The 12,875-nt window shown below is 38.5% G+C and overlaps 1 protein-coding gene across 1 annotated transcript in view; it reads left to right on the top strand.

The window, feature by feature from the left end:
- The window catches only part of LOC123931292 (zinc finger protein 345-like), a 37,149-nt gene extending 27,621 nt beyond the window's left edge, over positions 1-9,528 (top strand). The window contains exon 3 of the mRNA XM_045988239.1: positions 4,175-9,528. Within this exon, the coding sequence (XP_045844195.1) occupies positions 4,175-5,982 (1,808 nt within the window). The 3' untranslated portion in view covers positions 5,983-9,528. The remainder of the gene's footprint in view (positions 1-4,174) is intronic.
- The last annotated feature ends 3,347 nt before the right edge of the window (positions 9,529-12,875 follow it).

Here is a 12,875-nt window from a genome sequence, read left to right as displayed (position 1 = left end):
GCAGCGGAGAAAGCCCGCAGTGTTTCGGGGACCCTGGAGGACATCATGAAGTGAGGGCAGGGTACCTGCTGGAGGTGAGAGGGCCATGATTCTCACACATCGGTTGGCCTCCCATGTCTGGGTCTCTGGACCAAGTCTTTGTGATTCAGCTGATTAGAATGCCAGGAGGAGCCTGTGAAAGCCCATGATCACACATGAAGGACAGAGCTTATATACACTATTACAGGCGGTATATTTGGCTTGATATTTGAATAAAAGGGGAACTTTCATGTGTGCATTTAGCTTATGTTGTACTTGCTATCCTGGACGTTTATTTCCCAGTAGTTACTATGTGTTCTTTTTTTTTTTTTTCCATTTTATTTATTTTTTCAGCGTAACAGTATTCATTGTTTTTGCACAACACCCAGTGCTCCATGCAAAACGTGCACTATGTGTCCTTTGAAGACCGTTAGGCACTGTCACCAGTGTGACCCATTACAGATTCTTATGCATCATTTCCTCTGTGTTCTCTGCCGGATCCCTCCACTTGAAGGTTAATAATTTTTCTCATTTATTATTATGGGCTTTGGGAGAATTTACTGAAAGATGTGCATAAGTCATCTTACTTAATCAGGGAAACTCCCTTCTCTGTTTTGCTTTGTAGTCTGCTTTGAAAGTGAAGGCTTTCTCCTGTGTTGGCTGAAGATACCGTGGTTTGAAGTAGAGATTATAAATAAACAACAGCTTGGCCCTGTGTATTTCCATTTTATTGCACACTCAAGTCGCAGACATAGCATTTCTTATCACTTCTCTGTTGCTCTAGAGAAAGAAAACATACATCCTGAATATTCCACTGCCTTAAAATTGTAAAATACAACTCCGCACAAAAGCTACATGACACAGATACTTTGAATGCTATACAAGACTCAAAAATGATAGTAATTTTACTCCTATTCTTGTGTGTTTGTCTCTGTGGTGTTTTCACAAGACACAGAAACCTTCATCCACAAATATATTCAAAATTTTTATCACTGAAAGCATTTCTCAGTTTCTTTCTTTTTTTGTTTTTTAAAGATTTTATTTATTTATTTCATAGCAAGAGAGGGAACACAGGGGGTGCCTGGGTGGCTCAGTGGGTTAAGCCTCTGCCTTCGGCTCAGGTCATGATCTCGGGGTCCTGGGATCGAGCCCCACATTGGACTCTCTCCTCAGCAGGGCACCTGCTTCCCCCTCTCTGCCTGCCTCTCTCTCTGTCAAATAAATAAAATCTTTAAAAAAAAAAAAAAAAGAGAGGGAACACAAACAGGGGAAGTAGGACAGGGAGAAACAGGCTTCCCACTGAGCAGGGAGCCTGATGCAGGCCCCCAGCCAAAGGCAGACCCCATCCGAAGGCAGATGCTTAATGACTAAGCCACTCAGGCGCCCCAGCTTTTCTGTTTCAGTGACAATTAAAACAACAACAACAACAACAGCAAAAACCCTCTAGTCTATCATTTTTATTCTTTTTTTATTGAATTTGTAATTTTTTTTGAATTTGTAATTTTTTAAAGATTTCATTTATTTATTTGACAGAGAGAGAGAGAGATCACAAGTAGGCAGAGAGGCAGGCAGAGGGAGAGGGGGAAGCAGGCTCCCCGCTGAGCAGAGAGCCCAGTGTGGGATTTGATCACAGGACTCTGGGATCATGACCTGAGCTGAAGGCAGAGGCTTTAACCCACTGAGCCACCCAGGCACCCCTATAATTTTTTCTTTTATGTTTTATCCTTACTTACCTGTTTTAGTTGATCTGTTCTGTGGTTTAGTCATGTTTGCATTCCCACTGTCACTTTGAAACCTGCTGTGAGCCTTCTTTTAGGGATGCTTCTGTCTAGTGGTCTCGGAGCAATTCAGTTTCAGACAATCTGGGGTAAAACTCAGGATGTACTATTACTGAAGTTTTGCCACAGTATTTTTTGAAAGGTGAAGAACAACTCTACTGTTCTCATTAGGTTAGTGTGGATTCGTGGGTTAATTTATGAAAACAAGTTACCATGTGATGTAGTGAGTAGTAAATGTTCAGGAAGAATTGTTGTTTTGTTCTTGGTATTAGAAGTTGTAATTTCCACAATATTCTTTACGTTCAAAGTCATCCTTTTTATTTTTGAAATATAAAAGTGTGGCACGTGAACTAAGATATTGGCATCACTTACAAGCTTGTGAGAAATGTGGAAACTCAGATCCCACCTAGAAATCCAAATCAGAATATAAGTTTTGACAGGATCTTCACTTCACATTAACATTGGATAAGGACAGGTGTAGCTCGTCTCTACATTTTTGTCAGCTATCCCTGTATCTATGTCTGTGGTGCATTATTGTGATAACTATAGCTTTGTACTATGTTTTAAATCAGAGAGTGTAGTGCCTCCAATGTACTCTTCAGTTTGAAAATTATTCTGGGGATGTTATCCTGTGACAGCCACATGAATGTTAAGAGGGGTTTTGATCTGCCAAAAAAAAGGGCATTGGAATTTTGAAAGAGACTTTCAGTGTTATATTACTTTTTATTCTGATCTGCTTTATTTATGTTTGATTTTTCATTGTTATTTCCTTCCTCTACTAAATTTGATGTTTATGTTTCTTCTTTTTCTCTTTCCTTGTAATGTAACGTTACTTTGTTTATTTGAACCCTTTTTTTTCTTTAATCAGGCATTTGTAGCATTAAAAAATTGAAATTTGAAAGGCTAGTGTGGAAAATTAGTAAAAATAAATACAAGTGATGACCAAACAGTAAAATCGCATACAAATAAAAATAGGCATTCCTTAGGGTTTTTTCCAGATCATGTCATCTGTGAACAGTTAGTTTTCTTTTTTTTTTTTTAATTGGATTCCTTTGATGTATTTTTTTCTTGCCTGATTCTTCTGACTGGAATATCCAGTACTATGTTGAATGGAAGTGCTGACGTCACTCCATTACCTCGTTTCTGGTCATACAGGAGAAGCATTCAGTCTTTTACTATTGAATGTGTTAGGTTTCACTTTTAGCACCTATATGGCCTGTGTTATACTGAGGTGGTTTCCTTCTGTTCCTGCTCTTGAGTGATTTTAATCGTGAAACTGTCCGATATGCTCACACTCATGTTCTGCATCAGTTAATACGAACATGTCATGTTTGGCCTTCGTTCTGTTAATGCAGACTCTTAAATTTATAAATTTCCAAATGTTAAAAGGACCCTGAACTTCAGGAGGAATTCTCAGTTGATTATGTTGTAAAATAGTGAAATGTGCTTTTGATTCAGTTTGCTTTATTTTATTGTGGACTTAGAATAACTACTCCTCACAGGTAGTAGTTTCCGGTCTTCTCTGTTCATGGTGTCTTCCTTGGCCTTGATAACCTGGTAAAGCTGGTGTCACAGAGATTGCTTGATAGTTTCCTTTCGCTTCACTCTTGGAAATGTTGGAGGAGATTTAAAGTACTTTCTCTTTAAATGTTTGAATTGTCCAGTGAATTTATCTGGTACAGCACTTTTCTTTGTTGGGAGGGTTTTGAATTATTATTGCTTTTTCAGTCTACTTAATAGTAGATGATTTGATATTTTTATTTTTTCAAATTATTTCTCCATAATGGAGTCAGGTATGTTATATACGTTTTGAATTTACACGAGTTTTTTTGATCCCTATTTGTGGTCATATAATTATCCATCATCACCTCTTATATTGTTTTTATTTCTAGGGTATCAGTTATATTGTGCCTGCTTTCACTTCTTCACTTCTGATTTTACTTAGTATTTTCTCTTCCATTCTTTATTTAATTAAAAGTATATCGATTTTGTTGATCTTTTCTGAAAATGCAATCTTCCTATTGTTGATGTTTTCCTGTTTGTGCTATCTCCTCTTTTGTTGATTTCTATTTTAAGTTTAAATTTCCTTCCTTCTGCTAATTTTGGGGTCAGTGGCACTTTTCCTGGTTTTTTGAGACACAGGATCATGATCTGTGCTTCAGCATTATACTTTGGAACTGTGTGATAGCCTCTGTGGTCTGTACATTGTCTGCAGGTTTATGTCTCCTTGGAGGAATGAAGTCCTGATGATTCTTTCTCAGCCATATTGCTGAAGTTCTATGATTGATTTTAATTTTGCATATTAGAAGCTTTCATTATATTCATCTGAGAATAGTAAGTGGAATGATTTTACTTTTCTCTTATTCGATATCTTTCAGCTGTATCTTCACATGGCACCCAGAGTTTCCTGTCAAAGCTGTGCATAGAAGCTTCTTTCCAAAACGTGACAGTGGGTAGATATAAACATAGTGCCCTTGAGAATTTACACTTAATGATAGACTGGAAAAATGATGGGGAAAGTGAAGAGCATCAAAGATATCATGAAGGATATAACCAAACTGAGACTACAGTCCATAATATGAATCTGACTGCCCAAAATGGTGAAGGATATAAAACACTTTGGAAAACATACCTTCTTAAGTCTGCTACTTCTGCAAAGCAGTGTCTTTCTATAAGCAAGGGCTCAAATCAAATGGTCAAACATACATATCTGGAGAATGAAAATTTGGAAAATCTGAAAAGTTGCTTAGTCCATGCTGAAAATAATTATTTGAACCATTTTGAAAGTAGGATTGGATTGACTGAGTCAAATATTTCTGAAAATCAGAGATTTAAAAATGAAGAACAAAGTGCTCAGTGGGATCCATTGGAGAGGTCCTTCACTGAGGAGTCAACACTACAAGATGACCAGAACATTTTCAATGAAAATAGAATTGCTCAGTGTGGTGAATCTGAGAACAAATTTAACGAGGGTTCAAATGTTAATAAACATGTGAGGACTCATTTTCCAGAGAATCATTATGAATGTGATAAATGTGTGGAAGTCTTTTACCAAAGCTCTAACCTGATTATACATAAGAATATCCCTATGGGAGAGAATCTTTGTAAATACAATGAATGTGGGAAATCTGTTAACCAGTCCTCCAGTGTTGGTGATTATCAGAGAGTTCACATGGAAAAAAATTTACACAGATGTAATAAAACAGGAAACATGTTGAGCCAATCATCAGGACTAAACATACATAACACAGTCACTACTGGACAGAAAACTTACATTTGTGAGGAATGTGGTAAAGCCTTTGACTGGCACTCAACAGTATCTCAACATCAGCCAATGCGTACTGGAGAGAAACCTTACAAATGTGAAGAATGTAGCAAGGTCTTTATCCACAGTTCACACCTTAATCAACATGAGAGAATTAATCCTGGAGAGAAACCTTACCAATGTGAAGAATGTGGAAAGGCCTTTAACCAGCACTCAATGCTTACTCGACATCAAAGAATTCATACTGGAGAGAAACCTTACCAATGTGAAGAATGTGGCAAGGCCTTTAACCAGCACTCAAACCTTATTCAGCATCACAGAATTCATACTGGAGAGAAACCTTACCAATGTAAAGAATGTGGCCAGGCCTTTAACCATCACTCAAGCCTTACTCAACATCACAGAATTCACAGTGGTGAAAAACCTTACATATGTAAAGAATGTGGTCAGTCCTTTAACCAGCACTCTAACCTTACTCGACATCACAGAATTCATAGTGGAGAGAAACCTTACATATGTAAAGAATGTGGCCAGGCCTTTAACCAGCACTCAAAGCTTACCGAACATCTCAGAATTCATACTGGAGAGAAACCTTACGTGTGTAAAGAATGTGGTCAGGCCTTTAACCGGCACTCACACCTCACTCGACATCACAGAATTCATAGTGGAGAGAAACCTTACATATGTAAAGAATGTGGTAAGGCCTTTAACCAGCAATCAAAGCTTACTGAACATCACAGAATTCATACTGGAGAGAAACCTTATATATGTAAAGAATGTGGCCAGGCCTTTAACCGGCACTCACACCTGACTCGGCATCACAGAATTCATAGTGGAGAGAAACCTTACATATGTAAAGAATGTGGTGACACCTTTATCCAGCACTCACACCTGACTAGACATCACAGAATTCATACTTGAAGGAATCCTAACCAAAATAAAGAACGTGTCAAGGTCTTTAAGCAATGCTAAAGTCTAACTTGATCAGAGAATGTATACTGGAGAAGGTTTTGCAAACATAATGAATTTGGCAAGCCCTTTAATCAGAAGTCAAGCTTTATTGAACATCAGAGAATTAATATTGGAGAAAAAAACCTTAGAAATTTAAAGAATGTGGTAAAACTTTTATAGGATTGCTCAACCCTTACTCAGCATCAGAGTTCATACTGAGGGGAAACATTACAAAGGTAAAGGAATGTGTCAAGCCTCTGGCTGGAACTCTCAACTTATTAAACATCATAGTTCTCATACAGCATAGAAGCTGTAAAATATAGAGAAATTTGCAGTGCCTTTAACTGGAATTCAATCCTTAATATCTGAAAACTGACACTAGATTCAGACCCTACAAACTTAATGAATGAGGAAAGACCTTCATTTTAAATATACACTTTGGCAAACACCCGTGAGTGCATAAAAGAAAGTAATTTGAAAGATGTAAATATTTAGAAATATATGTAACTGAACATCAGATATCAGTAAATGTCACAGAAGTCAAGTAGAAAGCACTGCAGCAGTCAGTCTGTTCTGACATTACATCAGAATATTCATGATAAGGAGTAATAACAAAGTTAAACTGTTACAAAAATGTCTGTCCTGTTATGCTTCAAAAGATTAAGTGGATAGATTTTTGCATAGTTCTAATTAACTTCAATATTTTTTTTACTTGGCGCTATCTGATACTTATGGCTAGCAAATATTAGTAGTGTATACTTACTCTCAAGTTGCTTCAGAGAATACATTTATTTTTAGTATGTGTGAAACTATGTGACTGATTATTGCTTCATCAAAGATGAGATCTCTCCTTCATTAGGTGGGACTCACACATATCTAATTATCCATGGAAGATGAAGGACAGTATAATACACAATATATGAAGAAAATCTAAATGGACATATTGTTTGTGGTTATAACTTTAATGACAGTTGTCATGGAGAAGGTGTTCGGAGCATCATCATTTTTAAAACTGAAGGACTTTCTGAATGTTATAAATCAAATATTTTAGCGACTGGTATTAGAGGAAGAAGTGGTGGCAATCCAGTAAAATACTGATTTATCCTCACGATAGCAATAGTTAGAAGTAGAGAATATTAGTGGATGTGGCTGAAAGGAAGAAATCCTCACAGATATCATAAAGAGGACATGTAACTCTTCCCTGATATGGCAAACATCCACATTTGTTACAAATGACCTCACACCTGAAAATCATTAAAATCACTACCACATCATTATATCAGCACTTGAATGCTTTTTAATGCTTAAATTCTGTATTTTGAGTAAGGATTATAGAGGGGATTGAAATGCATAACTTAGTCTATTGTGAACTTAATATTTTTTAATTAATAAAACATAATGGTTTTTATCATGTTAACATGGATATGTAATGAGTGAAGTGTTGTCTGACTACCAATGTTACCCTATCTCATTTTATATAAGGTTGTAGATAACTGATTGTATCTATCACCTTTTTGGCAACAGAGTGGAACTATATCTAGTAATCCGTTTTCTCAGTGGCCTTAATGTGTAGCTAATGTGTAATTGTTTTCCCCTTAGTTTATCGTATCATTTTCTCCTCCTTGGGACCAGTGGGGTAATAGAACGGATATATTATAGATGGTATATGGGTCTCACTGATCGACTAACTGAAGTACTCCCTGACAGTGCTACTTGGCATACATTTTGTGTAGGCAGGAGTTTTGCAGGGGACTTAAGTGACACAAGGCGATCTTACTAGTGCATTCCCTACATAACAGGCTGCAGAGTCAGAAATTAATGTACCTTCTCATATGACATTCCCAGTCCACCTTTCGGAGCAACCACTATCTCCCATGACCTTCCCCTTGTGTGTCCTTCAGAGAAGACTCCCACTGAGCTTACTTAAACCTATTTCAGTTTGAAAGGCTCTCTGGACTTCCCCAGGGACTCTAAAGCACTACCTTGGCCCCTAATAAAGGTATGTGCCCCACTTCATATGTGTGGATGTTGTTTTCATGTTTCTATAAAGTAAACGTACATGTACAGTGGTGGTTGGTATGTAGGAGTGATATCGTAGCCCCAGTTAAGAGAGAGAAAGTACAGAGGATGAAGAACTGGCATGAATTCTGCATGTGGAGAGAAGACGCTGTTCCTGGGTTGCACAACTGACTCCCTGGAATTAGAAAAACAACTTATGCTTGTTTATTTTCCTAGTGATCTACAGATCTCCATTTCTGTTTATCCCCAGTTTTATTTCCACCTACACAGGCATCTCAATGTTCTTCTTTGCCTGCATTGTGGTGAGAATGTCCTCACTGGCCTCTTAATTGCCATTAGAGACGAGTAAGGCCGATGGGTATCAATACAGAAATTTAGCCCTGGTTGTGGGATGCAAATGTAAGTGAAAGAGGGTGGCGGCACTGTCCTTAGAAAAGTAAGACCAATTAAAAGAAAATGTGATTAACTTGTTTCAGTGTGGGTAGGGAAATCAGCGTGGCTCCCTTTAGTCCCTCGAAAGGCACAGGCATCTCTTGGTGGGGTCATCTGATGAATACATGTAATGGAATGAAGGAATCAGCATGTGTGGTGGGGTTCTGAGGAGTAGCAAAGTCCTATCTTACCTTCACAATTGAATTCCTGTGTTAGTGAGGACCTGATGCTGTTGTGTTGACTGTGTTTGCCCAGGCCTAGATGACGGCGGAGGATGGAGGAAGGGTATTAGATGATGCATTCATTTGGAGCATTGCTTCAAAATGGCACATGGCAGAGTAGATGTTGGAGATGAAGGCGCCTTCTGCACAGTGCAATAGGCAGGAACAGCAAGGCGTGTGCTGTGGTTTGCAAAAGCGCTAGTATCTCAGGTGTATAACCCCAGCACAGTTTAGATCCAATGTAGATGGGTGACCTTCCATGGAAGATGGTATACTTCTGTGTGGACCTTCCTCCCTTTACTGAGTGGATGATAGATGTCATCCCTGCTCTGGCTCTGTCTGTTGCCATGGATTTCTTGGTACAAAGTCAGTGCAGTGAGCATTTCTGCTTGAGTCTGGTGCAAGTGTTAACTGACAACGGATAAAGAGATGTGGTGTGTATATCTAGAACGGAATATTACTCACCGTTAAAACGGAATGAAATCTTGCCATTTGCAATGACATGGATGGAGCTAGAGTATTACGCTAACCGGAAGAAGTCAGAGAAGGACAAATACCGTGTAATTTCACTCATATGTGGAATGTAAGAAACAGACAAGCAAAGGAGAAAGAAAAGGAGACGGGCAAATCAAGAAATAGACTCTTAATTACAGAGAAGAAACGGATGTTTACCAGAGTGGAGATGGATGGGGGGATGAGCTAAATGAGTGAAGGGAATGAAGATGGGCATTTGTTGTATTGAGCACAGGTGTTATATGGAATTGTTCGGTTACTGTTGTACACGTGAAACACATGACAGAGCATGTTAACTTACTGGAATTTAAATAAAACCTTTCAAAAATAATTTTGGTTTTTACAGCTTTATGAAATTTTGTCCCTTAAGTTAACTGACTTGCTGCAGTTGCACAAAATACACCTTTGTAAACAAATTGCACCATTTATCTTTCTCCCTGATTCCTCTGGAATTCAGAGAGTCTCAGTAACTGCTTTTATATTTTAATGCCTGTCTGTACATTTGTTTAATTTCAATCAGAATCTGTTCTCAGGATGACAAGACACAAATCGAAACACTGGTTATATGACCAAGGCTTGCACTAGAACGTCATAGCTGAGAAAGAGCTGCATAGACTCAGCTATGACGAGACAGCTGTAGGGGACTAAGACTGACTTTATGGGGCAAATAGGGCCCCCTTGGGAAATACCAGCCTGGTACCTTGCTTACGGAGTTCCCAACAGCTTTACCATATGAGCAAGGACAATTACTTCCAGCAGGTGCAGGAAACTCGGAGTATTTAGGGGACTTCCTGAAGAGAGGAAGTCACTGAAATCTGTAGTTACTGTTCATAAGGTCTGGTGGCAAGTATATGGCGTGGACTCTGACCTGGAGATGCTATTAAAAGTTCAGTTTAGAGGGCTCCTGGGTGGCTCAGTTGGTTAAGTGGCTGCCTTCGGCTCAGGTCATGATCCTGGAGTCCTAGGATCAAGTCCCACATCGGCTCCCTGCTCAGCGGGGAGTCTGCTTCTCCCTCTGATCTCTCCCCTCTCATGCTCCCTCTCTCTCATTCTCTTTTTCTCTCTCAAATAAATAAATAAAATTTCTTTAAAAAAGTTCAATTTAGAGATTCCTCATGAAATGTTTCTGCAAACCTGTTTTTAAAGTGTCTCTAGCTCAACCTCCGTTCTGCCTGCTGCTATGTAAATAATCAGGCCAAGTGTTTTTTTCTTAGACTATTTTATAATCAAGTTAGATTATTTATTTATTTGAGAGAGGGAGAAGAGTGAGCAAGAGAGAACAAGAGTTGGTCGGGGAGGGGAGGGAGAAGCAAGCTCCCCACTGAGCTGGGAGCTAACTCAGGACTGGACCCCGGTGTCCTGGGATCATGACCTGAGCCAAAGGCAGATGCTTACCCGACTGAGCCACCAAAGCCCCCCTGATTTGTGTTTTTAAAGCAGCAAGAATGATTAATTCGATGGTGTGAAATTGGAAATGTCAAGGGCTTTCTTTAGCGACTGAGCAATGTCTACACTTTCATTTATTGTGGCTTGTTTCCACTAGATGTGCTTTGTTTATGTCTAATATTTTATTGATGTGAAAATCAAATTGTGTGGTAAAAATCTCTGTGGATTTAAGCAGATTTGAAATTGCTGTGTTACATAGAATTCCGCCTTTCATTGCCTTATTGTTAGGGTAAGATGAATTTGGACAATTGTGTTGTCGTAAACTCTTGACAAATAATAGAAGTGGTGTAATTTTGTGGCCTAAGATGAAACTGGAAAAAACAGAATAAAACTCATAGACCCAAGAGGCCATGTTAGCAGATGTCCTTGCTAACTTCTGGTGCCCCTTCACCTTGTAACCTGGAGGTGTACTTGATCTGAAAACACTTTGAATCAGAAAAAATATCTTTCTTCTTTATCTGAGAGGTTTTATGAGGTGTATCCCATAATTACACTGTAGAGTAGTGCTGATTAGCCACTTGTAAGCTAGTGGGGTCACATTCCTATGTCTTGAGCCTAGGCTACATGTCCCTTGTCTGCGACAGCTGTGCCTGGGGACATAGGACCTGTGGTGTGCTTTCTCTCATCTTAACTAACAAGATCAGTGCCGGCTTCGCGAGACCAACTTTGTATCGATTCTGTCAGGGAGCTTGAATTTCTGTCCCTTTTAAGGTCCTTCTAGCTGGACTAAGAATCCAATGAGATAGATTGTCACGAAAGAGCAACTTAAATTTTCTGTGTGTAAGGAGCCTTCACAGGCATGGAGATCCCAAAGGCAGTCAGGCAAAAGGAGGCATCTATGTCTTCCTGAACTGAGGAGGAGAAGGACTGGGGATTTTTGAGTGGAAAATGCACTTCACCAGGCAATGAGAAGAGTAGATGTTTGGTAATTAGATGTTTGCCACATCACAGGTGGATCACTCAGAAAAATTTGTCACTACTAATGACCCATATTCTGTGAAAGACCCCCAAGTTAGATCCTTCTACAAAGTTAAGGGAGGGTAAAAAGTTACTCTTAAATCAGGCTATCAGTTACCGTTAGCCCAAAGAATGTCCATGCTAAAGTGTCCATCTTGTGGGCAGCCTACCCTTGGTCCCTACAGAACATTGCTTTAAACATCACCATATACGTCTGTGTTTGTAGACCTGCACGAACTCAGATAACGTTGTTTAAAACCTCGTTTCTTCCATTGACTGGACATTTGGCCAAACACTCTCATGAGAGAGAAAAAATATGTTTGGTCTCATAAATTACTTTGTTGTTCTCTTTTTTTGTTTGTTTGCATTAACCTATAATACTCTGGTTTCTAGTATATGTGTAAAAAGGATTGTCGTTGCCATTCTTTGTGTTCTAGTAGCACCTATAATTGCCATAAAAACATTCCATTCAGAGTCATCAAATAACATTATTTGGGGAAACCATTTGCTAGCATTCTACAATGTTCTGTCTTCTCTGTTGAGGATAATACTGGGTTGAAAATTACAGAATTCAACAAAACTCATATTTCTGTTTTTTAAAATAAATGAGTCTTGTTATATCTAAGTGATACCTGTTCACCTTTTTGGAGCCAAGAGAGAGCCCTGGGATGTGAAGAGAAAAGAGCCTTACATCCAGGTAGGTGCCAGTGAGTAAAGCAGGTGACATAGGTGAGATGTAATGGTCCAGGAGGAGACCACACCTGAAGATGTGATATGGGGAGTGCTACTTGAAATAATTATCTTAAGTGTTTGTGGTATAATTTACATCTAAATGTTTATTTTATGTAGCAGTGATATTCAGCATATTTTACAACAATCGTGGTCTGTTTTTATATGTTTGTTCATGATGTTGCTTCTAAAGGATGAATTACAGCCTTGGCATTCTTTGTAAAAGTGGGAATATATCTCAAATTCTCTAATGTCCTTTCAAAGCTCATCTGTAAAATTTTTATTAGAACATTTTATGATTAAGTGTAATGAATTTTCTGAGCATAATTTGTGGCATATAACACATACTAATGCTTCAAATACTTGCTTTTCTTGAGTGCCCGGACTCAGTTTAAAACTACTGTCATATCGAGAATCCTTTTATAATAACATACCTATGTTTTATTCAGAATTCTTGCAGTTAACATTTCTCTTATTGTTTGCATTCAGTAAACTTCACTTTTATTGATAGTTTTACAGCATTATTGAATCGTGCTTTTTAAAATC

The sequence above is a fragment of the Meles meles genome, chromosome 19 (assembly GCF_922984935.1).
Source record: "Meles meles chromosome 19, mMelMel3.1 paternal haplotype, whole genome shotgun sequence".
NCBI lineage: Eukaryota > Metazoa > Chordata > Mammalia > Carnivora > Mustelidae > Meles > Meles meles.
Note: the sequence above shows the minus strand (reverse complement) of the source record. Positions and strands in the feature narration are given on the sequence as shown.